General features: G+C 53.1%; 1 protein-coding gene across 1 annotated transcript in view; it reads right to left on the bottom strand.

The window, feature by feature from the left end:
- Positions 1-111: 111 nt before the first annotated feature.
- Positions 112-26338, bottom strand: part of nudC (nuclear distribution C, dynein complex regulator) — a 76480-nt gene continuing 50253 nt past the window's right edge. The window contains exons 5-7 of the mRNA XM_011142094.3: positions 1601-1795; positions 754-956; positions 112-658 (exon numbers count right to left, since the gene is read on the bottom strand). Coding sequence (XP_011140396.1) covers positions 607-658; positions 754-956; positions 1601-1795 — 450 coding nt within the window. The 3' untranslated portion in view covers positions 112-606. The remainder of the gene's footprint in view (positions 659-753; positions 957-1600; positions 1796-26338) is intronic.

The raw sequence follows: 26338 nt of genomic DNA, 5'->3' as shown, positions 1-26338 counted from the left end.
TGACTCAATTATCACACCACTTACCTCTCTTCGTACCTCACATTCGTATTATTAATAATATAGTATCGTAAGATGTAAGAAGTGTTTATTACACAAACTTTATTAATCGAATTTCATCAATTTGATATAATTTCAATGTATATCTTTCTTTGTCAATGAAGTAATCGGCTTACTCGTTAGATAAAACAATGCAATATATAAATTGAATTTTTACATCTACGTGCACATTTTAGTTTTTTTTTTTTTTTTCTGAAAGATCGCACAGATGAACAAAGTACAAAAGAGGAGAGGAGAAGAACGAGGTGATTAAATCGTAGAATTATCAATCGGAATCTCAATCGACAGCAGAACTCTGTAGCGGGTGCTGCGGTCTAACATTGTGCTGCCATCTTCTGCAACCTTCGAAGCGCAGTGTGTGTGTTGCAATCGCGTTGACCTCTTCCTTCGGGTGGACGGAACGTCGAGCGCGCGGACTCCTCGACGTTACGATCACGAAGAAGTGAGAGAAGACGCGAGCGCAACGGTGGTATCCAACGGTGCGGCGTTCGGAATTTTAAGCGTGGTCAGCGCGCCTTGAAGGTGATGATGATTCGTGCACGAATGGAATTAATTGAATTTACACTTGGAAAAGTCCATCTCAGGGTGTTGCTCCATGAATCTGAAACAATTGTCACGAATTATGATCAACGAGAGCCCCGCCGACACGCGAACGAGACACGCGACGACGAGCGCGTGTCTAGACTCGGTCCCTACTTTTTGATGACGCCTTGCTTCTTCTGCTCGTCGGACGTGGGTAGTCCGAGCTCCTTCTGTCTCTGGTCGTACATCATCTTCTCCACGAGACCTCTCGTCTCGATATCCAGGTCGGACAATTTGCTGGGTTCGGGATTCACTTTCTTCGTGCTAATTTCCGGCTCGCTCGTTATCACGTGCGCCCACCATTGCATCTTATTCACCTGAGGGCGACGGTATAAATATCGTTTCGGGATATCGATTATCCGCTAAATTCGAGGCAACTTTGACCGGCCGGTTATAACGAGCACATTTACATACGTGACACATTCCACGTTATGTCACGGTTAAATAATAAATTTCGATCACCTTACAACACACACACACACACACACACACTGTTCTCGCCGGTCGCCGAGAGACCGAAACTGGCGCTCGGTATATTTTGTACAATCTACTAAATCGTCATTGCGAACGTATCGCAATTTAATCACGACGTAATGCAACGTAATAAATAACCTGCTGCGCGGACCAAAGTGCCGGGCTAAAACGCTGCAACGAGAACAGCGATATATCTCGCCAGCTAATCACTTTACACGATAATCAGACATGGTGGAATTAGCTGGACCTTCGCTCAATTAAACGCCGCATTTCGCGCTCGTCCAGGGACACGTACGTCAGCCCGACGACGGATTCCGTTCGTCGATCGATCGCGGCGCGTATCTCGAATCTCCATCTGCGACTGGGCGATGTTAGAACCGTCGGAATCACCGTTCCGGCAAGGCCACGGGGCCGGCGAGGCCGCGAAAAAGCGCATTACCGACACGCGTACGCGCGTACATACGTGTAGATATGCCCACCGACTCACCTTTTCCAGATTAATCAGCAACACTTTCCCGTCCTCGATTACCCAAGTGGACTCTTCGAGTTTGACCTCGTGCGGGAAATCGCCGTCGAGGATCGCCGACTGGCCCTTCAGGCCGCAGCTCAGGTGCTTCTTCGCGATCGTCACTACCACGTCCTTGGGACGCACCGAAAAGCTCACCTTCAGCGGCAGCCTAATCTGTAACGTGAAGGAAAGCGCGAAGCGCAAAGTTTATCCGACGCTGGAACTGCCAAGAGACGGTCCAAACAACCGTCGCGTAAAACTTCTTCTAAAGTTTACAATACGATGCATTTTGTATCTTCGATGGACGTTAAATACAAGCGAAGAAAGGATCGAGTAAACGTATCTGGGCCCTCGTGATACTTTGTCGCTCTTTTCAGAAAACCTCGTACTTGAGTAGTTTTTCCAAAACTAGGCAGCTTCGATAGAAATAGATCGTTCATAGCCGGTAGTTTGGACATCAAGCCGCATGACCGCAGGTACGCAAGTAACTCGCGAGTCGATTTATCTGGACGACGAACGGCGTTTAAAGTAGTGACACGCCGAAAAAAAGCTACGCGGACCCCTACGGACAATCTCGCGCACGGTGAAGGCGCGCAATGAGAGGCGGAGAAAGAGAAAGAATGAACGGCATGATCGATCGTTCGATAGACTCGATCGTGACGATCGATCGCGAGGGTGAGAATCGTTCGCGGCGTTCTTGGCCGCCGCGGTGTTTTGTCCTTCTGCGATTACGATCTTCGCCGCGCGCGCGCGCGCGCGCGGCGCGGCGGATCGTCGTCATCGTGATCCAATTCACGGCGACCTCGGCCGCGGACGGATTTCGGAAACGAAAAATCGCTATGACCTCAACACCCGCTCCGCCGCGGAGCGAGAGAAGCGGTTGGGAAGGAGGGAGGGGCAGGGATGGACCTTGAACGCTCGGGAGGATCGTGGCAACGGCGGCGGCGGCGGCGGCGGCGGCGGCGGCGACGCGTTCGAGGATCTCTCGAGCGCGGAGGATGAAAGATGCATCGTAACGATTCGCGAGGCGAAATGGCAAAGGTTCGCGACATTCCCGGGATACACCTCGTTGACCACGAAGAGTGCTCGCTTTAATTGACGGCAGGCATCCGCGGATCGGATCCGCCGATGACTTTGGGTCATTGCCAGTTCAGCCGGGTCAAGAGTGATATCGCTCGCTCGCTCGCTCGCTCGCTCGCGAATGTGAATGTGCACGCCTTGCGCGTGCACAGTCGTACACGCGACGGTATTCGTATCGCGCGAGAAATCGTTTCTTTCTCTCGTCTTCCTCCCTTCATCCACGAGTCATCCACGAATCACATTGGTGCGTTATTTGACGCACCAATGATTCAAAATCGACGTCGAAATCGCGACCGCGAATTTGACGCAAATGTTCTCTCGGGAGAGAACACGTCACGACGCTGAGTCGTTGGTGAACAGTCAGCTGTTCGCAAATACAAAATCGTGTATCTTCCGCTTGAGTCGAGGATAATCGTTCTGGTTCCCATCACGAAACAGCCTCTACCTACGAGTCATTAACATATTTATATATATTCTCGCGGTCGAACGGCGTGTTTGTTCGGCGCACGCACGTGTGTGTTTGTATGTGCGCTTGTGTGTGTGTGTATAAATATATAGCGTATCATCTATATTTCAATTCCAATTTCGCGGAAGGCGGAACACACGAGCCAACCGGTCAGCCAAGAGAGCGTTCCTTCATATTACGTATGCAAATTCCGCTGCATTATCTTGAAACTTACCTCGAATTTCTTTCTTTTAGTTTATATTATTCAAACGACGAGGTAAGGTCTTTTGTATCTGCATAATTGCTTGTAGCGATTTCTAACAGTGCGCGCCAACTAACTGGCCGCGTCCGCGGCCGCGGCCCGCGCTCAGCCGACTATCGGCGGTATTTTGCTTTCTAAATATCACGACTGAGTCGATACGTTTCGGATCCGATCACGTTAGGCCGGATCTACGCGATAGGTGTGGTGAGCCTTCAGTATGGTGTAGTTAACCTTCTGCTCTAAGGCTTAAACTGCAACGTAATTTCCGGCAAGAGACGTTTCCCGCGCTGCCAGAAGTGATGACGCTTAAATTTCGGGGATTGCGACGTCCGCCGCTAGCGCGCGCACGAGAAAGAGAGAGAGAGAGAGAGAGAGAGAGAGAGAGAGAGAGAGAGACGTCTCTCGGCAGAAATTAAGTCACGGTTTCGAGCGTAGAGCGAAAGAACGAAGGCTTATCACGCCGCAAGCGAGACGATGTTTCAATTATAGTTGTTAAATTACCATGCATCTTCAGAGATGGTATCCCCGCGACAATAACGACCGCTTCTCAGTCACTCACTCAACCATTGCGCGATCGGACCTTAACGATCTTGTCGACACGTGGACTGTGTGTCTACCGTATCATTTACCGTCCACTGGGATTCTCTCGCACCTACGCTCTCAGCTGCTCGATGTCTCATTCTAACGACGTTTCGTTGTTATTTCGGTCCATAAGAGGAACAATGAAACCGCGTCGCATTACGGAGATTATGATCTTCTCGCGGTCTCGGACCTTCTTAGATTTCCAACACGACGACGACGACGGGGACGAAGACGACGATGATGGCGATGGCGCGAGTACGACAGCGGAGTAACGGCGTCGGAGTCGAGCGCACCGGTGCGTGGAAACGGATCATGGCTACCGACTTTATCGCCCGGTGTTAACATAGTGGAATATCATTATAAAAGCGGCAACATGAGGAGGAGGAGGAGGAGAAGGCGAAGAAGAAGAAGAAGAAGAAGACGGTCGTAGCATTTGAGGTCGCCGCTGGGCTGTGCGTCGAGGTCTAGTCCACGCGAGAGCCAAATAGACTGTGACGCGTGCGCTTTAACGATCTCGTCGGGATACTGAATAATGTTCAATCGTTTACGTTGTAAACGAGCGGATATAACAATGTTTGTCGTGGCTCAACGGGGGGGAGAGAGAGATAGAGAGAGAGAGAGAGAGGGGGGGAGAGAGAGAGAGAGACAGAGAGAGAGAGAGAGAGAGAGAGGGAGAGAGCGAGAGAGAGGGAGAGAGCGGAGTTGTCCGACTTGACCGAATTCCGTAAGATTCTATTCCATCGCCGATAGTCCGTATAGTCCAATTTTCGTCGATTCGGCGGAATAAAACGAGCGCGACGAGAGACCGCGTCGTACGCGCGGACATTCTTCCTTCTCGGGAATTTTTTCATTTCTAATTTATTTAACAGCTCTCTCGTAGATATGCATAATTTCTCGCGAGCAAGGACGACCCGTGTACACATACAGCGGGATCGTTTCGCACCGCGCGCGCGGGTCATTTCGAATGTTGCCTGTGCTTACAAATGACACATTGCCGTGAAAAATGGTACACGTGGCTCGTGTGTACGAGTTTGGCTTCGGCGAACCTCGGCGAGCGCTCATAGAGAAGACCGAGAGACGACGCTCCTCGCGGAGACCTCGGCATTCGGACTTGTTGCGAGCGAACGCAGAAGCGAGGAAGGAGGCGCGCGCCCGAAGGCTGCAGCCAGCCGCGTCGCCTCGCGGATAACCGATTTATTTGGCGCTTCGTCGGAATCCTTGATACTAAAGAATCGGATATGTTAGCACCGCGACCTCGCTTGCGCAATCGAATAGTTCGCACGTTACTCACGACGTCGAATAAGCGCGCGGCTCTTTTCGACGCGAGGATCTCGCGACGGAATCGAAATTTATAATCGCGACGGCGACGGCGACGGCGACGGCGACTCGCGCGGCTTATTAGCCCGAGCTGTTTCCAATTCGCTGTTGTGCGAGCAAGCGAGCCTACAAGGGCGATGACAAGAGGAAAGACAAGAGCAAGTCACTCGCTCTTGGTGACGCCGATGACGATGTTGACGACGGCGGAGAGATCAACAGCGGATACGATTTCGCTGGCAGGCTTCGCCAAGGACGAGGAGACGCGGCGCGAAAATAAGTGTACGCGCGGGCAAGGTTGACACGTGGAAACTACTTTGCTAAAACGTTAGACAAACGTTGCAAACGCTTCTACGCTTGCTAGCTTACTCGCGAGATCGCCACGGACACCGCGAGTCAAACTCTCGAAGCCTACGTGAGATTGAATCGCGCATTAACGACGTGTTGAGCAGCGACCTCGTTGCTGAAGTGCGCGTCGCGCAACGCTGCTACGTAGCAACATGGCGCGAGGCGCGCGCGCCCGCACTTACCTCGAGAAGTGTCCTCCTCCTCGGTACATCCGGCCGTGACTCCCGGACTCCCGGATCTTCATCGATCCCACCGGGAATATCCCCGATGACGCACTCGGGAGACTCACCGGCGAGATCGATCAATTAGACGCGCATTCTCCCGCCTTCACCCCCCTTCAAGTGCGACGCTCCAGCGACATTTATCGAACGATTCGCGCCGATCCCTTCTGGGTTTCCACGCGATCCTCTCGATTACGTTTGATGCTGACGACGCTGACCGAGCTGAGCTTCTCGTTATTAATTGTTCGGAATTGTCTCGTCGCGATATCGACCGCGATACACCAACGCCAACGCGGCTGGCAAGCGGACGAGTGAGCAGACAGCCAAAGCAGGTGCGGCCCGCTACACGTTGCCGTTGATGGAATCAACGTGTCGCCCTCGGTTTCTCGGCGAAACCGTAGTCGGTTGGTCGCTGATGTGCGGCCGGCCGACCGACCGACTAGCCAGCCAGCCAGCCAGCCAGAATTCCAGGGGGCCGGGTGAGACCGGTTCCTCCCGAAAAATTGGCGCCGAGCTGACCACGTTTCGGGTCAAAGAACGACCTTGCCTCTCGTCCGTCTCTCACTCCCGCAGTCTCTTCGCCATCTCTACCTCCCTTCTCCTCAACATCGTCATCGTCGTCGTCGTCGTCGTCGTCGTCGTCGTCGTCATCATTGTCGTCGTCGTCGTCTTCATCGTTTTGTCGTCATTGTCGTCTTTGTCGTCTTTGTCGTCTTTGTCGTCGTCGTCGTCTCGTCGTCGTCGTCGTCGTCGTCGTCGTCGTCGTCGCCGTCGTTGTGGCTGCTTCCCGCGCTTTTCGCGTCCTCGCGATCCCCACCTCCGTTCGATTCGCCGTCGGTAGCAGTGACGTAACGACACCGATGTATGTCGAAAAAAAAAAACATGACGGCAACGACGATAACATTGCGTGTCCCACCGTAATGGGTTCTCGGAGCGATAACTGTCTATCGGCTGTTGACCGGCGTCCCCTATTCGACGAAGATCGTCTGCGAGTGATAGGTAACAGCGAGATGGAAATTTGTACGACGCCCAGTTGCACACGGAGATTCTTCCTCGTGCTTGCATTAGGAAGCAATTTGCCGTAAGAATCGATCGATTTGTGCCAACAGCTTCCGCGAGTTACCGTACTTGACGAGAGCTATACTAATCTCCATGATGAAGAATTCGTAGAGTAGCAAAATTCTCATGAACGATCTCGACGAACGAGTCTCCGGCGCCGGCGCCGGTCTGATTATAATCGTTAACTGACCAAGTTTATTGTTTAATAAATACGACATCCTCTCGACGTCGAGGTACTGGCGTTGCGCTTTTCATCGACATTCACGCGGAAATTTCACCTTACGAAACTCGCTCCCGTTCGTTATGGTTACGTGCTGTGAGGACACTTCAAGTATCATACACGAAAGCATCGCGAGGAGAGGAGAGGAGAGGAGAGGAGAGGACGGAACGAGAGCGCTGAGCGTCTCCTCGAACGCGCTCCGAGCATAGACACTTTACGCAACGTTACGTTCGCGTGATAAATAATACGGCGTGACGTTAATACGCGAAATTCACGCTCGAGAATTTGACGTTCAAATCCCGGCTGGGAGCGTAATGCGCGAAGTTGTCCTTTTTCTTTCTCCCCTCGGCGTCGCGTCCCCTGTGCGCGCGCGCGCGCGCGTTAAACGGCCCGTGCGGGCAGCTCACAATGGATAATTTCCTAAGTGCGGATAAAACGTGCCCGCGGGGAAAATTGCACGGCCGTTAGATCGACGATGGTAGTGGGGATTGTGCGTGTGGTGGTGGTAGTAATAATATTCGCTCCACTTTCGCGGATTCGCGGCGAACACGGCGTTTTACAAATTGCGCCAGTATAATGATCCTTTTCGTTAGGAGGCACGCGTGCGGGGCCCAGGCGCCGCAAACGCGCCGCTTGCGCAATTACCGGGAGAGGTGAGGGGACCGAAGGAAGGAAAGGAGCCTCAACGGCGGCGGCGGCCGCGGCCGCGGCCGCCAAAAGTGAAATCGAGAGATGGAAGAGGACCGAGAGAGCGCAGATAGAGAGCTCTGGCTGTTAAGTAGCTGAAGAAGACGGCTTTACAACGCCTAACACCCTTAAGCGCAAGCAGCGATATCGTTTCCGACAACTCGGGATAATCCCGGCGAAGGATTCGCCGAGTGATTAAGATACAGCGCCGGCTTTTGCGAAGCCGCAAAAGGAGCTGGCGACGCTGGCTAACGATAATAATTAGCCGCGACGACGGATTTAGAACGGTTTTATGAGCAGCTTTTATTACTCGATATCGAGCTCCGTTCCTCCGGAGGGTAGGAGCGAGAGAATACGGCGTAATGATACGTGCGCCGGAGAAAAAAGAATTGGGTAAAAGGAACCAAGCGTCAGGGCCGAGAGCAATTTTTGTTGCACAAACTGCAATCGAGTCAAATTGAATAAGAGTTGTGCCAGATCGACGATCCGGACGACGTAGTAATTTGAAATGCAAGCTTCAGTTAACGACGAAAATCAAGAAAATCAAGAAGAATCAAATGTATTATATACCTAAACGTCCTTTCAATTATCGACTTGGAGCATTCTAATAAACAAAAAGGAAAAAGCCTAAAAATTTTGCCGATAAAATTCAAGCAAGTAATTTGTGTACACAATCCTAAAAAAATAAGTTTAATTCGACTCGATTTGATTGCGACTATCTTCCCTTTTACAGCGTGACAGAACGCGATAGTAACGCGTCCGGACAGGAACGAGTCCGCGGTAACACACCGGATTATCGACGCTTAGAATCGAGGAGAATGCTCTTTCAGGTACCTCGTTAAGGGACCACCCGCGTGCGCACCGGCTTGGCGTGAAAACCGCGAAAACCGCGCGGATTAACTATGCTTACACAACCGCGACCTGGACCAGCATTCCTAGTGCGTATATCGATAATCGAGCGCGTGTGTACGCGCTGTATTTGTTCTATATTTGGAGATTATTTCCGATCGCACATCGCGGAATTATTCAAGTCGAGCGAGAACGCGCGAGACTGTCGTCGACGCTGGAAATACGGCGAGAAAAAATTCGCGTGTTTACGCCGTAAACACCGCTCGGGGAATTCGAATTAGCGAGCGCGCCGCGCGCGCGATTGTCGTAATTTATACTATATTTCTCGGTAATTGTGATTTTAATAAATTGTCAAAAAAAGGCAAGAAAAACGCAGGTGCAGCGCTTCTCTCTCTCTTTCTCTCTCTCTCTCTCTCTCTCTCTCTCTCTCTCTCTCTCTCTCTCTCTCTCTCTCTCTCTCTCTCTCTCTCTCGGTAGCGGTTACACGCTCCTCAAAGGCGCTAAATGTCAACGCATACGTGTACGCTACTATTTTGTTGACATCTCCTTGACATAAAAATGTACACGGCCGGGTGTCGTTACGATCGTTCGATTACGTTTTAAGTGCGCATCGTTACATCCCGCATTCCGACGATACTATAAAATACTGCCGACCGATACGATTGAATGCATTACCGCGTCGTTGCAGTGCGTTCGTTACACCGGCCGCTTACGTCTATTATTGCGACGCGCGTCGTAATTGGCGATGGGTACGCTCGGAATGCAACGACGGATGATTCCCGTTCGTAAATATTTTTCACGACGATCGTTCGCCTCGCGATAAAATATCCTCGCGGTGAGGAGACTCGTCAGACGGATTGTTGGTAATCGTTTTTGGCGATTTCGCCTCTGTATAATTAGTCTGTATAACTCTGCTCTGCTCTTTGCCCAGGATTTCCCAATACAACGTGCGAATAATTCTCGGCAATTTTCTCCGGACAAGTGGGACTCCTTGCGGGAAAGGAGAGGGACTTTTCATTGATAGATAACCGCGATCGCGCGCGCGAGTTCGTTTCGTCAGCAACACTTTCAAGCAACGGACGCATTATCGCGGACTAGTCGCTAGTTGAAAATCACTCGAATCGCGATCATCGATCTGGGTCAGCGAACACCTTTCACGCATCAGTCGAACGTTACTCAACGTTAATCGTTACAATTTCTTTGTTCCTGTCGAACGGCGTATAAATCACACAGCTGCATGCAACAGCAGCAGCGGTATATTACAGTGGCAATGTCGTCCGTTTCAAAAGCATCGCCGTCGTCATCGAATTTCACCGAGTAACGCCGAAACTCGAACACCTCGCGCTCGATATAAATCGAGCGGATGTCAGATGAGCGGCGCGAAACACGAAGCCGCCGCTGTCGGCGAGCAAATCAAACTCTCGCGCGTGGTTGTTGAGAAAGAGTGTCTTATTTCACGGCGAGCTTGCTCATCGCGAGGTAACTGAGCGGAACCTCTCGCGGTCGATAACTCCGAGCGCGCGCGCGCGCGCGCGCGCACGCGGATCATTAACGTCTTTCTAGAGGAATGCGTCGCCGGCCGAGAGGAGAGTACCGTCGCGCGTTGGCAACCGGCAGAGGAGACGTATACGTATTACGCGTATTGGGAAACGACGAAGCGCGAGCTTGATCCGGGTCGCTTCCACCGACCGCGAGCAGCCGCCGCGCGGCCGTCGCCGTCGGCTCTCCTTTTCCTCGACGCGAGCGGCGTAGCAGTCGGTGACACTACGTCGGTGTCAAGGACTCCGAAGGATGAGCAGCGGCAGCCTATACTATTACAGCCGAGATTTATTGGGTTATTTGCGTATATGTTACAAGGCTGCGCGCGCCAAGTGACACCGCTAAGCGGCAAAACAACGCGGCTGCTGCGATTCTGCTGTTCCTCCTCTCTTTCTCGCCCGGGTGTGTGCCCGGGTCCTCTTTCTTCTTCCGCGCGAATAACGCCGTTGACCGTTGATCGACCAGCACGACGCTACGTATCTGTTCCGCGAGCAACGATCGGAAGCGCGAAATCGACCGCGAGAGCTCTTCTTCTCTACAGCCTGCGGCGGGCCGTATATTCCGGACGCCAATTAACGAACGCCAAGTGTGCCTTTCTGATTCTGAGCTTGAAACGAGGTTATATGAGGTGACGCTCACGTAAGAAAAATGAAGCTTGTGATGAGAAAGGCATATTAGCACGTTCGTTTGTACGTACGGCACGTATAAAGACGTGTACGATCACGTAGCCTTTGCTTTAGGAACGAAAGTAAACAATCTTGGGTGAGAAATTTCACGTTTCCCCATTGTGTTGAGAAAAAAATTCACACACACGATCGGGACTCAGTCGATCGCGCGAATCGTTGACAAACGCCTCGCGCCCCTTTCGAACTCGAGTCGCGTGGTGGTGCCGCGTGGCCGGTGCGGTGTCGAGTAGTGATTGTGTTGCTCGTGTGGAAAGGGAGCCACGTAAAATAGATATATCTCGCAGCTACATTGCGCTACATCGTTGATACCACAATTATGATCGCCGGCTAACAACCGACTCTCACTTAATTAAGTCTTGACTAACTGAGCAGATATATAGGCGCGATTCGCACGGCGGTGGCGACGTGCTCGCGCGCACGCTGCAGCGCGCGCGCGCGCGAATTGCGAAATAGCACAGCGGCATTCAGCGGGGCTCTGCCTCCTACGATTTCGGCGACGATTATCGTCGACTGTCGCGCGATCTCCGAAGGCGGGGTAGAGGTAATCTTTCGATCGCGCACGGCGCGGCGCGGCGATGAACACGCTCGCAGTAGAGAGGTCCCCCCCGTCTCGTCGTCTCTCGCTGAATATGCCGACGGCATATTCGAAATTTGAAATTCTCGTTGAATTTCAGGACACGCGGGACTTTAAGGCCAGACACGCGCTAATGAGGGACTATTATTTGGTTAAGGACGTCGTTACCGCGAAGAAACGAGAATGCGAATTCGCTAAGTAGCGCGGGAATCTTTCGTAACGCGACAATTCGCCGAGCCGCCGCTGCTCGGAATACGGCGGGAGAAATTGCGGATCGGCACACGCACGACCGTTTTTCGGCACAATTACACGCCGCTCGCTCGCTCGCTCGCTCGCTCGTTCAGCGGCTCGGCCGGGCTTTATTATATTTTTCTCGCGAATCGGCCAACAATGTTGCAAAATTACCGGTTCTTACAAGGTGCGCAATGTCGTCGACGTCGTCGCCGTCGCCGTCGCGTCTTTCGTGTCTTTCGCGCATTCTAACTGCATAGTAATTGCCGCGATGACGCCGGCGGCAAGTTGCGCGCGCGCGCGCGCGTTTCATAACCGACAAACGTGAAAGATCGAACGAGGAAGACGAACGAGTTAATGAAATAATTCAAGTCACCGCAAATTTCCTCAGGCCGGGCTCGCGCGTCACGGGCATGCCGAGAGAGGCATTTATTTCGCCGTGTTTATTTCGCCGCGGTCCACAATAATCGCCTCGGCCGTAATGAAACGATCCGTTTAGGCCCACGAGGCCGCGAACACACACGCGTTACGTAGCGCGTGTAATTGCGCGGTAAATTGTGCGACGGCTAGACGGCTAGTATGTTTCGGCAGGCGGCGAACGCGAGAGCAAAGTTTCTCCCACGATCGAGAGCGGACGCTGCGCGAACTTCGGATCTAATCGGGACGCTCTCGGATCGGTTCTCTGATTTGCATCGTCGTTGCATATTCGGCAAGGCGTGCTTTTCGAACGGAGCAGCTTCGTGCCACGCTCGCGCTCGCGCTCGCGCTCGCGCTATTGCGGAATGCGCGCGAGAAGCACGCATTCTAATTCCACGCCAATTACCCGTCCAGACTCCCTCACAGCTGCGCTCGCGCGCGACCTTAAAGTTTCTGCGTTGCGCAATATATCGATAGTTGGGCGCAATCGCACATCGCACATCGCACGGCGCGGGATCACGGGTCCGAGCGTTTCTTCGCCCGTGAAACGATTAACGATGGCCGTATAATGTTTATTCGTTGTTCTGCCATCTGGCGTTGTCGCGAGGGCATCGCGAACCGAGCGACGTAACGAACGAGCCGTGTCGGCAGTGTCATCGTACGGACGGTGCATCGGGCTTCTTCTTCGCCTTTTATTCCCTAGCTCCCTCGCTCTCGCCCTCCCGCCTCGTGCCAGTTTTACGACAAAACTGCCGAGGGAACACTCGGCAGTCGGACGACGATCTCGCCTCCCGCGCACGTTTTAATTGCCGCGAACAATCACCGCGATGACCTTGACGCGGCGCGCGATCATCTTACAGCGGGGCGAGCAGAGCCTTTGAGATAATACCTGTTTTATTTGTAATCGAGATATTACGAAAATGAAATTTCTGTCGTTTCGAAACATATCGCGCGTCTAGAGCCGAGGCCACGCGCATCCGGAGTCCTCTTTGAGACCGAGAGAGTAACGAGCGAGCCGCCGACAAGAAGAGCCGATTCTCCCGATCGTTGCACCTCGCGCGCGTTTCGCGTTTGCACACAAATGCCTCTCGCTATACTCACGTCACGGCATGACGAATCCGCGACGCGAGTCGAACCTCGTTGCGGGACCTGCGATTTGCGCGTTCTTTTCGCTCACAGAGCGACACGCGCGCACTTTAATCGCGCCCGTTAATTACCACGACGACCCCGAGGGCGAGTCGCGGTTGACCTCACCGCGGAGAATGCCCCCTTAAATTCCTGCATTTCGCAACTGGCGGATGCTCGTTCTACGCGCTCTTGGCCACGTAGGTAGCCACTGACAGTCGTGCTGTTGAAGGTGCGCGTGGCGTGTTTCGGGCCTCTGAGCGAGCGTACGTGACGAACAGACGAGGAAGAGAGAAGGAAAGAGAGAGAGAGAGGGGGAGAGGCAAAAGAGAGGAGGAGATAGCCCCTGTGTGGACGTCTCGTACGCCGTCCGGTAGAACGCGAGACGCATACGGAAAATGTGAGTCCAATGTCAGCCCGATGATGATCCACCATTCGCTTCCCCCCACCTCCCCCCCCGCCCGCCCGCCCGCCCGGAATAATAGTTTTTTGCCCGCGACTGCGTGACGGTCACGCGTCGGAAAGAGGTTGCGTAACGCGAGGCCTAAATACCAATCGGCCGCGTCTTGGCCTGATATACTCGCGGATGCATCCAGAGAGCGGGGGGAGAGCGCGCAAAAGTCGCCAACTTTGGCGGGTCGCGCGCGCGCGTCTTCGAGTACTCCGTCACGTCGTACGATGACACTCGGTTTAGTGCGGCCGGAGGTGCGATTCAGCGTTCGTGAGGAACGAGTTCCTCGTGAAAAGTCTCGAGTGGACGGGGGACTCGACGAAAGTTTGCGAAGGGAAAGTCTCGGGATAAATGACGCGCGCGCGCGTTTCGTTCCTCGAACGGTAAAGTACGCATTTATGCAATCTCGTCGATCCGGCATGACCGGCGTGACCGGCGAGGGAAGCGCCGGGACCCAACGTCTCGATTCATGGGCGAGTTTAATCGATACGCGATATACTTGTTCGCGCACGTGGAGGTGGGAGGGAGGAACTAAAATCGACGGGCAAAATCGATCGACATCGTAGGACGTAATCGTCAGGAGACAAATCGAGGTGTCGACAAGCAGGTGACAAGCGTGCGTTCGCATATCTGTCCGCTCGGTAGATACACATCCGCACACATGCGTATGCGGCTGCGCGCGCGCGTCGGTTCGTCGAAATTCAACCACCGTGCGATATATCTCCGGAAGGTGAATGGCGCCCAAATTACGAAACCGGTTAATTTAGAATTTGTACGCGGCGCCCGTCGCGCCGATAGCGCGCCGATGGCCGACCGCATCGTCGATCGCGGATTATTACAGAGAGTCTCTCTGATGCGGCAGCTTCTGTCGGCTCGGCCTGCCGAGCCGAGCGAAGAAACGCTGGCGTATGTGCTCGCGGCTCGGCTCGGCTCGGCTCGGCTCGGCTCGGGATGCGTCGGCTCTAAAAATAAATACATCCTTGCTTAACCCCGTGCGTCTCGATCGGCGCGCGCGGTTCTTTGAATTTATCTCCCTCACATTTCCTGCTTATGTCACAGCTGACTCTCTCGGGCGCGATCGAGAGTTCTCGAGTTTTTCTTTTTCGCGGGCTCGCGAGACGTCGACACATCGGGACGGGGGAGCCTCTTCTTCCTTCCGCGCGTTGGCAGAAACGCGAGGAAAACGCAACAAGATGAAGATCCCGTCGGCGGTCTCGATTGCGCGATACATTGAGACATTCTAAATTGCATTTTCTTACAGCTGCGTTCTCGAAAAGCAAAGCTCTCCGTCTCTCGCGCGCCGTGGGCACCGTGAAAATTGTTGTGTTACACACGTTGTAAGAGAATATTCCCGCAGCCCGCCGGCGATGGGTCGAAAGCGCGACCGGGGGCGTTCATCCACGTTGTAATTTCACAGTTTCGCAAAAGGGCGGGCGTTCTTTCTTCTCCTTTTTCACGGCGCCCCGAGGATGTTCGGAATTCGACTCGGCCAAAGCGCACGGTTCCAACCCGCGCGCAGTGCGGCACAGTTTTATATTTATTGAATTACACGCCCTTAAATATTCTAGAGTACGAGTCGAGAATAATGCCGCGTCGCGAAACGCGAAACGCGATACGCGACGTCGCGTCGCCTCCATCGCCGCCGCCATAGCGCGTGTGTACAACTTGACAGGTATCGCGTAATTGATATTACGAAAGTATTGCAAAACGCACGAGAAGGAGCGTTCAGTGGGAGGGGAGGTGGGGGGGGGGGACCGGAGTTTCTTCGTTTCCAGACGATTTCGTGCAAAATAATTAGCGGACGGTCGGAGTCGCGATCGAAAAAAAAAAAAAAAAAGAGTGACAGGAAGAACGAACGAGATCAGACTCCCTGGGGTTGGCAACAATCTCCGCCAGTGTGTATCCAACAGACTTCCTCCGCGATCCGCGATCGCCTACGTCGCCTGCCATATCGAAAACCTTGCACTTGACAGTACGCTCGCGAATGCGCTCGCGCAAGTCCCCGACCTTTGACATATCGCGCTATGCGCGAATTTTCTGTGACTGCCGTTATGACTGTTCATTTCTGCGAGGGACCACCGCGCGATGAGCGCGTCCCTCCCCCCCCCCTAACCTGGCCCCTGAAGAATCCCGAATTGCCGAGCATTGGACTCGTCACAGTTCGATCGCGCGGAGATATCGCACGGAGAGCGACGGAGAGCGACGTGTCACGCGGAGAAGTGAAGTCTGCTGTTTTTCTTCTTTTTTGTTCTCTTATCGGAACGAACGATTCACGAGACACACTCGCGCTACTTGGTCTCACGGGTTGCGACATAACGCGCGATGTAACGCTTCTCCGTTGTTCCCTTCGCGGACGCCCGCGCCGATGCGCAAACTTCGATAGACACGTTCGCATGATGTTGCCGAGTGCAATTTCGATCGCGTGCGGCGATACTTTGACGTCGTCGCGTCGGCGTCGGCGTCGGCGTCGGTCGGATTCTTCGACGCACGCACGCACGCACGCACGCACGCACGGCATCGTCGTCGTGGCCAGGTGAGCGCGATCACGAGATACGGCGGCTTAATGGTCGCGGCGCGGACGCGATTGCTCGAAATCGATTTCGCTTCAGCGCACGCTCGATCGGACGGATAAAAACATCTCCCTCGACGTCTCTTCGCGGTTCGCCGATTAAGAAAAGGCGCACGAACGACCGAGCGAGAGAGCGAGCGAGCGGTCGCAGGCACCGAACGCTTAAATTGTGCATGATTCGCCGGCCAGCCCCCGGAGCAATGAGGCGTCCTTTCAGCGCGATTTATCGGATCCACCCGATTAATACGAGATAAATTGTAATTGAGCGCAATCTCAATTTATTATTGTACACGCGGTGTGTAATCAATATGTAACTCGCGCGAGAGTCTTTCTCAACTGCTCGATTGGCTCTCGGTGTTTCGTCTGGCGTCTCGTGGCAGTCTCGTGAGATATTAATAAATTGATTTGCGCAAGCAAATGAGTAAGACCGGCCGGACGAACGTCTCTTTTTTCTCCTTCCGTCAGAAAAGCGCGTTCGAAAAGCACATTGTGAACATTCCACCAAGTAGTTCACAGATCTTATACGGCCGCGAATGGAAGGCGCGGACGAGCGCGACGGTGAGAGAGCAGCACCGTTGTTAATTGCGACTGGCGTTTAAATACGGCGATCGGCTTCATAATAGAGCAGACGAATATGTCTTATGTAACGGCGATCGCGCGTCTATAGACTCTCCGCTCCGCTCCGCTCCGCTCCGCGCCGCGCCGTGCCGTGCCGTAATTTCACAATTCACTCGGAGCGCAAGAAAAACGGTAGCGGACGTGATGATTTACTTCGCCGCGCGGTTGCCGTTGCGATGATCGGCAGCAGAACGCAACAGTGATCTCCTCTCACTCGCTCTCGCCCGCTGGGTCGCGGGTCCAGAAATTTACTCGAAACGCAATAAAAGGAGCGATTATCTGAGCGTCTGAGGAGCGATATGATTCCGTTTCTCCCGCGACGAAGGAGAGCTTCGCGCCTCGCGCAACGAAAACGACATAGCTGCGTGGAATAGCTCTCGCCGACATTGACCTAGATGGAGTGAATACCGTTGGTGCAGCGCAAAAAAAAAAAAAGCGTAAAAACCCCGAAACATAATCCCCGACCATTCTCTTTGTCGAAATTACGGCACGAAGGATCGTAGTTGTCGAAAACGCGCGCGCTACGTCGCTCCGCGCGCGTCGTAGAGTTTCCAAAAACTCTTAGCTCATCAATCGGTCGTCGGCCAATCGATCGTCGTCACACTGTCACAGTGTCCGTTAATAGCGTATGACTTTTAAACGCCGATAGACTTTATTATTACAAAACGACCGTTATATTTGTCAGAGAGATAGCGGTGAAATGGACCAATCTTGAGTTACGACACTACGCGCAATGATATAATAGAGTCCCCCCCGAGCCGTGCCGCCGATGGCACGAAGGCGGACGAAGCGAACGAGCCAGATGCTCTCTTGATCGCGAACTAATTAAAGAGATCTTTGTTTCGTGACAAAGTTTAATATCAACAGCTGCTGCGCTTCCCATGCCTTCTCATGCTCATAATCGGATTTTCTTCAACTCGCGACAATGACATAATTATTCTCAACATTACGTTACTTTTCTCGCCGATGCTTATTTTTGCTATAATCTTCTTGTCAGCTTCTTCTTTCTAGCTAGAGAAAGCTTTGCGTTACGCGACGCGATATCAATTCTTTATATCGTATCAACACAGGTTCAACTGTCCAACCGACTCGCGAGCCCGCGAGGAATGATTTCCGGCATACTTACTGCCCGCCAGCGATATAGAATAGAGAAACCACGCGACGTCACGGCGTCGAATTAAGCGAGTAACATCATTATGCAATCGTCATTCCGCTTAACTGTCTCTCTCTCTCTCTCCCTCTCTCTCTCTCTCTCTCTCTCTCTCTCTCTCTCTCTCGCCGTCACAGCGCGGCGCGCGGTCGGTTGGATTTCGCTTTCGTTCGTCGGCTGGACTATTGAGGTCCATACAACTTCTCCGATTAATTACGGATAATGCACGCTCGTCTGCATGCGCGCACGCATAGATTCCGCGACCCGTGGAGTTTGCCGGGTCAAGAGGCGGGCCGCGCGCGGCGCGCTCGGCGGATCATGGAGGACACGTCGCGACTATGAATGCACGCAGTGATTGTAGAATCGTGTGCCGCGTCGTGTCGCCGCGATAAATCAAGCCGCATTAAATGACAGCGGGAGCTTGATAAATGCGACTCTTTGTCTCCTCCCGCAATCGCTCGCGAACACGAGCACGATCGAAATCGAAATTCGCGTTCCGTCGTTCCGTCGGCGGCGGCGTCGTCGTCTCGCGTGACTACCGTAGTCAAAAGGGCATCCGTCGCGGCTTCGTGTTCGTCTAGACCGTCAAAACAGCTCTTTGCCAGTCCCTGACCCACATGCGCCACTGTGACTTGCTGTGTTTACGTATACAAAAAACAGAAAAAAGGAGAAGGGAAGAGAAGAGAAGCGCTTTTTTTTTCGGACATTCTTCTCCCTGGCAATAATCACGGATCCACATCATGAGCGGGCGTAACGATCGACTTATCGATCATCGCGCTGTATATAAGACGCCTGAATCGCGTACAGCACAGACGATAACATTTTTACACCGTTCTACGCGCATGATAATCATACAGCCAAGCCAATCATAGCGTCACCATATGTACGTTCGGGTAATAAGGACGCGATCGTGGCGATTCGTGGCACCGGGGGACAACGTTGTTATTAAAGGTAATTAGCAGCGCCGCCTCATAAATAGTCTTCTTCGCATCCGGCGTGAACGTCTTTCGCCTCAGTGGGAAACGTACAAGTACAATCCGATTCCTCGTCTGCGCTACTGTTGTAATTGTTGAAAGACAACCAAGGAGAGACGATTGCGCGTGCGCACGTTTCATTCGATGGTATCGTTCCCCGTCGCGCTTGTTTAAAAACTTTCGCACTTTCGACGAAATAATAATAAACGATGGCTTCTGCCACCATTGGCACACGCCACCGTGTGAGATAGACAGGATTGTTCATATCTCTGCGTGCGAACGCACGCACGTGGAATAAAGCGTCTTTGCCGTAGTGTGTGTGTGTGTGTGTGTGTGTGTGAGAGAGAGAGAGAGAGAGAGAGAGAGAGAGAATTCTGAGAGAGTTCAAACGCGAAGAAACGATACAGCCTATATTAATCGTATTATCGCGTCTCTAACATCACAGACATTTACATAACTCCGCGGCGGTGGAGAGGGGTGGGGGCGGGGGAGCGGGGGGAGTGGCAATTCTGACTTGTGTCACTTGATTGAGAAGCGAGTGTCCGTTATATAAAAGATATTACTAGCACGGAGGAGAGCAGAGAGACCTGTGCGCGCGCATTGAAATCTCCGTGGAAGCGTTGGAAAAACAACACCGAAGAGAAACGACGAAAAGAGGCGCGGCGAATAAAGTGTCGGCGGATAAAAAGGGCGATGAGGGGCGGGAGGAGAAGGAGAGCGCAGAGGAGAGGAGAGGAGGACTTCTCCTCCGATCAATCGCGCATCGCATTTAATCTCTTTCATAAATCGTCTCGCGGCTCTCCGCGATCCGCGCGAACGGCGCGCGGTAATCGCGCAGCGGACCGCGCGCGATCGAGCGCGGCAACAACTCCGACGTATTACCGCCGGTCGTATCGCCTGGTCTCATTAGCTGTGGCGCCATTTTTCCCAACGCGGCGTAAATTAAGGTCCTGCTTAACGGCAACGAGAGTAAAGAGTGAGTATGCCCGCGCGTGAACGGGCGCGGGGCGGGGGGAGGGGCGAAAGAGAGAGGGAAAGAGAGGGGATCCCGCTGCCAAAACGCAACGTCGTCGTCGTCGTCGTCGTCTGCATCGGGTGCATCCATGACCTAGATAGCGTGCCGGCGCGACGCATCCTCTCCGGTCACGAAAGCGAGGTGTTTGCGCGCTCCGTGTCCAGCGCGGAAGGATTCCTTCCTCGATGTCCTGTACGACGTCCTATGCTTTGTTTCTTATCGACGCTCGTTCGTTTTTCATCGAATACACGGCGATGACGACGATGTGATCCACTCCTTATCGTCGTCGTCGTCGTCGTCGTCGTCGTCGTGATCGCATCGAGTCGTCGCGCCGCGAGCTCGAACGCACCTGGATGAGCGCGAGCGAGCACGGTACTGGGACAAGGTTGCCTGGGGCCCATAACTATCGCGCGCGCTGACACACAACAATGCGCGTTTCTTACAAGCGATTCACCGTAGCTCGCGTCTCTCGTGTTACCTCTCTCTTCCTCCCGATGATGCGTCTCCCCCCTCCCCCTCTCTCTCTCTCTCGTTCCCGTTCTCTCTCGGCCGCCTCTCTCTCTCTCTCTCTCTCTCTCTCTCTCTCTCTCTCTCTCTCTCTCTCTCTCTCTCTCTCTCTCTGATTCTCTCCCTCCTGTCTTTCACTCGACCAACTTGGGCCCTCTCCAGATCCCTACCAGGCGAACTCGAGGGTTTGGATGCCTCTACCCCTCCCACAAAGATCGCAGGGGGCCCTCGGTCCCCTCTCCGCGACTGTCCTCTCACCCGTCCTCCCCCGTTAGCACTCTTAACACACAGGACGCGCCTTCGTCGGTGGATCGTTCGATCCCCCGCGGGAGGCGACACTCCGGCGGTTTCGATCTTTGAATACCGTGGCGTCGCCACCGCGATGACCAGTCTTCGAATTACGGGCGAAACTCGCATGTCTCCGCGGCCGAGCGCGTCCCGCTCCGTCTCCGCATTGTCACGGAGAAAATTGCACGACGTCGAGCGCCGTCGCCGTCACCGTCGCCGTCGCCGCCGCCGCCGTCGTCGTCGTCGTCGTCGTCGTCATTGTCATCGTCCGCGCGGATCGCGCGCTCTTTAATCCCCCGCGTTGCCCTACGTCGCGCAACTCGCGAGAGCGCGCTTCGTGAGCTCGCCGCGAGGGAGGAAAGTGAAATCGAATGACGACGACGAAATCGCCATCGCGCCATCGAGAAGGTTGTTATCTCGCGCGCGCGACCGAGTAACTGGGAAGGTGCGATCGCGGTGCATCTTATCCCGCGCGATCTTCGAGACACGTCGAATCGTCCTTGATCGAGATGCTGGTGAGTATTACGCTGCTCGTTACACGCGCCCGTGTTGTTGTTATGCAAGATTTACTCGGACTCGGGCTGTACACTCGGTATACACTGCGGTAAACGAATATCGACGGTGTGCGATTATTTACTAACGCGTTCCCTCTCCTTTCCCTCTTCCCCGCACCTCGGCGATTAGAGTCGATGATCTCAAGCGCGACCGCAATATCGGGGTCTTTAAACTCTCCGATAATCAAGCCGATAGCCAAGAGATAGAAAAAGAAAAAAAAAAAAAGACACCTGAAATACCTGATGAAGAATCCTCCCTTTCCTTCCTTATCCCTCTCCCCAAGAATACGTTACGTATGACGACATCGATCGACGACAACTGTCGCGAAAGTAACGCAGGGGAATAGGCCTTCTGTTAATGTAAAGTTCAGGGCTGACACGATTAACATTCAAAGGCGACTCCAATCGCATTATTGAATGAAATAGATCAAGGCAATTAGCAACGCGATGACCGTTTGCGCGCGGAGCTTTTTTGCTCTCTCGCCAAAGCGAGAAGACAGGTCGAAAGTAGTTTACGGCTCACGCAATAAGCGTACCAAGTGTTGCAATTGTTACACGCGGAGGCGTACGTTGTGTCCGCGACTCGGTCACACGCCTCCCCTCGGCTAATGCGTCCAAACGGCGTGTTTTACACTTACGAATGCGTGTAAAAAGTACGCTGGCGAAGGTGGCTCGGTCAATCACTCATCGAAGCGAACATTGCGCAATACGCGCGCGCGTCCGTGACACTCGAGAACAATGCGAATCACGTAACGTCGTCGTTGAGCGTTGATTGACATTGTAGGGATTCCCACACCGGCGAGCACTGTAGCTGCCGGCCGATCATTTTCTTCGACGATCGTTACGTCGTCGTTACAATCATCGAGGTCACGATCGTTTTAATGATATTACTAGCGACCTTAAGTTCACTCTGGCTCATATACCGTAATTCTCAGACAAACCGATACGGCTTAAGGACTACGCTGATTCCTGAGATTCCAACTAACGGTCGTGGCGTGCGTGGCGAAATTGAAATTCTTGTAGCGATCTTGCACGCGCGGGAAGGGTGTTGTACGGTTTTCTTACAATGTGTTCGCGGCAAGACGAATTTTTCCCATCAATCGGCTCGGGCGGGATCAAACGAGCAAGGTGTTACTTAAAGCTTACTTCATCGACCACGGCGCTCGTCAGCTGTTTTATCGTTATCCTCGCGGGCGTACAGTGTTAATGAGCGCGTGTATGAAAGTTGAGTCATTAAAATACTTTTTCGTCGCATTCCGTCTCATTCTGTATGTGTGTGTGTGTGTGTGTGTGTGTGTGTGTGGTAAGAGGATACGGTTTGAAAAGCGTGACCAACTGTTCGGCGGGTGTGATTACTATCGGTCGCTCACATCGTCTCGCGTTTCAACGCGGTGCTTTACACGACGTTGCCTATGTAGAAAAAACGCTATGTACGCTAGTGTACGCTCAGCGGGTCTGCGTCTACGCAGATGAAATTCCTCGCGTACCTGAATGTCGTCGAAAATGGTCGATCACAAAGAAATTCCTTTGCGTGTGCCACGCGCGAGTGATATCGCGCGATTATAAATAAGATTGCGTTATCCACGCGTAACCTTCTACTCGGCGTGTCGGATACGTTGATTCACTTTCGGAAGTGGCTTGTATTATGAAAGTGACTGTGGAAAAGTCGCGTGCACGCTTCGTTGGCTCCGCTAACTGCCGCGACTCCACTCGACCATTTCAATCCGCCGCGGGATATCGGTCGAGAAGAATTGGACATTAATTTTTACCCCCCTCGAAACCAAATCGAAACGGAATTTCCTACATCGGTAACCGGCGCCGAGTCCGTGCCGGTTCAAAAGCGAAATCGAACGTACCTTGTGCTTCACCCTCTGCGCACGGACACGTGGCAGAAAGAGGTGCGAAAAGAGGTGTAGAAACGACAGAGAGAGAGAGAGAGAGAGAGAGGGGGAATCTGACGCAAATGCAGCGCGTATGAATATCGGAGTTCACAAGTGCTCCCCCCGCCCCTCCCGCGCACAGACCCAGGGCACGCAAAAATTCTTCGTAATCGATACCGTTGATGAATTTTACTCCTTCCTCGAAATACAATCATGCGCGTGCGTGGCGAGTGTGGACGTGAAAATCAAGAACAAGGCGGAACACGAGGGAATTTCAATTAGAGATTGTAATGGAAGTTAGCCTTGATATCAATTGGTATCTTTCCTTTCCTGACCCGTTGGACAACTCGGTGAGCCCGAAAGAGAGAGAGAGAGAGAGAGAGAGAGAGAGAGAGAGAGAGAGAGAGAGGCTCCGTTCGTTATCCGTGTATTCTAATAACTTCCCCCGGGAGAAAAAATGATCAGCACACGGTACTTTTACGGTTCGTTAGACTGATTTATTCGTTACAGTCTCGGCGTATCGTTCGAAAAAGCAGCGACGACGCGGTAATATCGCCATCGATCGCGAGGAAGCGGAATAAAGACAATCGTCACGTCGCGTCGTCGCGACGAAAAAGCCTTGGACTTCGGTCTCACTCACGTTCGCCCAATCGTTCCACATGGTCTTAGTGGGCAATTAAAAAAATTATTCCGAGATTCGACCGTGTCCAGCAACCGTGTGAAGCAATCGGTGGACGCGCGCGCGCGACACTGGCAATGTGACCGAATTTTTCAAATTTTCTTCATCCCGTAAGGATTATTGACTTATGATTCATCGACGGGCACGGTAATCCATCACCGCGACAGCTTCACGTCAACCTCCGGAGGAACGAGTGTAGTGTACCATTGTAAAATACTATTAACCTAATTGCGCGGCGTGCTAAGGCTATATTCTGCCCCGGCGGCTTATGTACCTCTCTCTCGCGCGGCCCGATCGAAAGTGAGCCTCCCCGCGGATTTCGTCGCGCGCACTTGTACAAATCCGTGCCACGATAAAAAGTCACGATTCCACCGGGCCGGCCGCGACTCGGCAGTCGTTTATTTGGCGAGATGCCATGGTCAGATTGTCGTCCAGTCACGTCGTACTCAACGACTTTTAATGTCGGTCGCTGTCTCCCCCAGCCTCTCTCTCCCTCCCACCCTCCCTCCCTTTCTCTCTCTCTCCCTCCCTCCCTCCCTCTCTCTCTCTCTCTTCCCCTCTCGGTTGCCCCGGAGAGGTACCTTGAAATTGATTAGAAGCATCGCAACGACGCTCCCGCGCTCAGGGAGGGAAACGCACATCTTCTTCAATTGAACCGCGCGCTCTCGTCAGGCAGATGGAATACGCACAATGGCCGCGTTTCTCTCTCAACGCGTCTCACTCGCTCTCGACAAGCGTTCTCTTCCGCGATCTCGTTCTCTCGAATGTTAGTCAAAGACACGAGTGTTTCAGCTTCCAGCACGGAGCTTTGCTCCCGGGGGCAAAGAAGCGTGGGCGGTGACGTCGGCGGCGACACACGTCCACGTGAAACGATGTGACACGTCGCGACGTCGAGGCGGAGGAGATATTTTGTCGTCTCCCGTTTCCTTCTCGACGAGAGAGAAGGCGGCGTCGCGGAAAATGAACGACGAAGGGGAACGTGGATTTTTGCGCGCCGAGATAGTACACACGTACGCACGCACACACAAATTACACATACATTGGGTCGGATTGCCAATAGCGATCGATCGGCATCGTAAACGACGGCGCGAGTAAAAGCTCCTTACCCAGATATGTCAAATTTAATTGCATACGGTGGATAAGGCTCTGCGCAAGAGCGGCGGAGTGAGGAGGAGTGAGGCAGAAGAAAGTCGGGGTTCGTCGATAGACATCTCTCCTCTCGCGGTGTCTCTCTGCTCTCTGACACGATAATTGCACGCTGCGCCGCCGTATACACACAGTTTACGATACACACCGTGTCTCTATTTACCGATAGCGCTTTTCGGCTCTTCGCGTCGCGTCGACTATATAGCAACGAGTTTTGCAACTGAAATCCCGACGAGGTTAGCACGAAACCATTGCCGTCCGAGCATTGTCGATACGCTGCGTCGCTTCTACACGTCCACTTTGTTTGCCACATCGGGATTTCGTAAAAAAGAAAAAAAAAAAAAAAAACCAACGGCGTTACACCACCCGGCCAATTGTCCACGCATGTAACACGGATTAGGCAGTTGTACGTATAAAGCGTCGAATGCAAATCGCGCGCGCGGCCAGACTTGCGTAATATTCGCGCATATAAAGCGTAACGCGCTCGCTCGCGCGCGCGCGCGCGCGAGAGTAGCAGCAATTAATGACAGCAGCCGGCCTGTCGGCTCTCTTTCTCTTTCTTCTCGCATTACGCGGCGCCACAGCGACCGATATTTCGCAAGTACGAAAGATCGCCAAGGTGTGCGTCAGTTCGAGATGTTTCTTTTTCTCTCCCCCCCCCCCACCCCCCCGGCTCGGGACCACGCGCGCGGATGCAGCGCGGATCGATGGCGACGAAGGCGAGCGTCTCTCAGCGCGCTCCTCTCGGGCCGTTGCCTCGAGATTAGATTTTCTCAATGATCAAGTGATATTCTCGCCTTATCACCTCTCCCTGACGCGAACAACTCACGCGCTTCGACTACCTTCGAGTATCGTTCTCTTCCCATCATATTTCACAGGCCAGGGCCTCCACAGGCGATGCGAAGGTGTACACGCGATGGTAAATCATCGTGCAACGAGCGCCGAGTTGCGTATGCACGCGTATGCGCGGCGCTGCCAACTATTGTCGCACTTATCGTAAATTATTCGCGCATTCGTGGACGCGAATTGTATTTGCATAATATGCTCGTAGTGTGCGCGTTACATAAAACCGCGGAGCAATTAACATCCTCGAATGGTGCTACGGCGAGAACGTCTCGTCTCGTCGTTGAACATATTGGAAAAAAAAAAAAAAAAAAGAAAAAAAAAGAGAGAAGAGAAAAGTAGGAAACAAGTGTTTCGGGTAGAACCAAATATAATTATCAATTTCGATTATTCCTTTGGCCGGG

Source organism: Harpegnathos saltator, unplaced genomic scaffold (genome assembly GCF_003227715.2).
Source record: "Harpegnathos saltator strain DR-91 unplaced genomic scaffold, Hsal_v8.6 scaffold13, whole genome shotgun sequence".
Lineage (NCBI taxonomy): Eukaryota > Metazoa > Arthropoda > Insecta > Hymenoptera > Formicidae > Harpegnathos > Harpegnathos saltator.
Note: the sequence above shows the minus strand (reverse complement) of the source record. Positions and strands in the feature narration are given on the sequence as shown.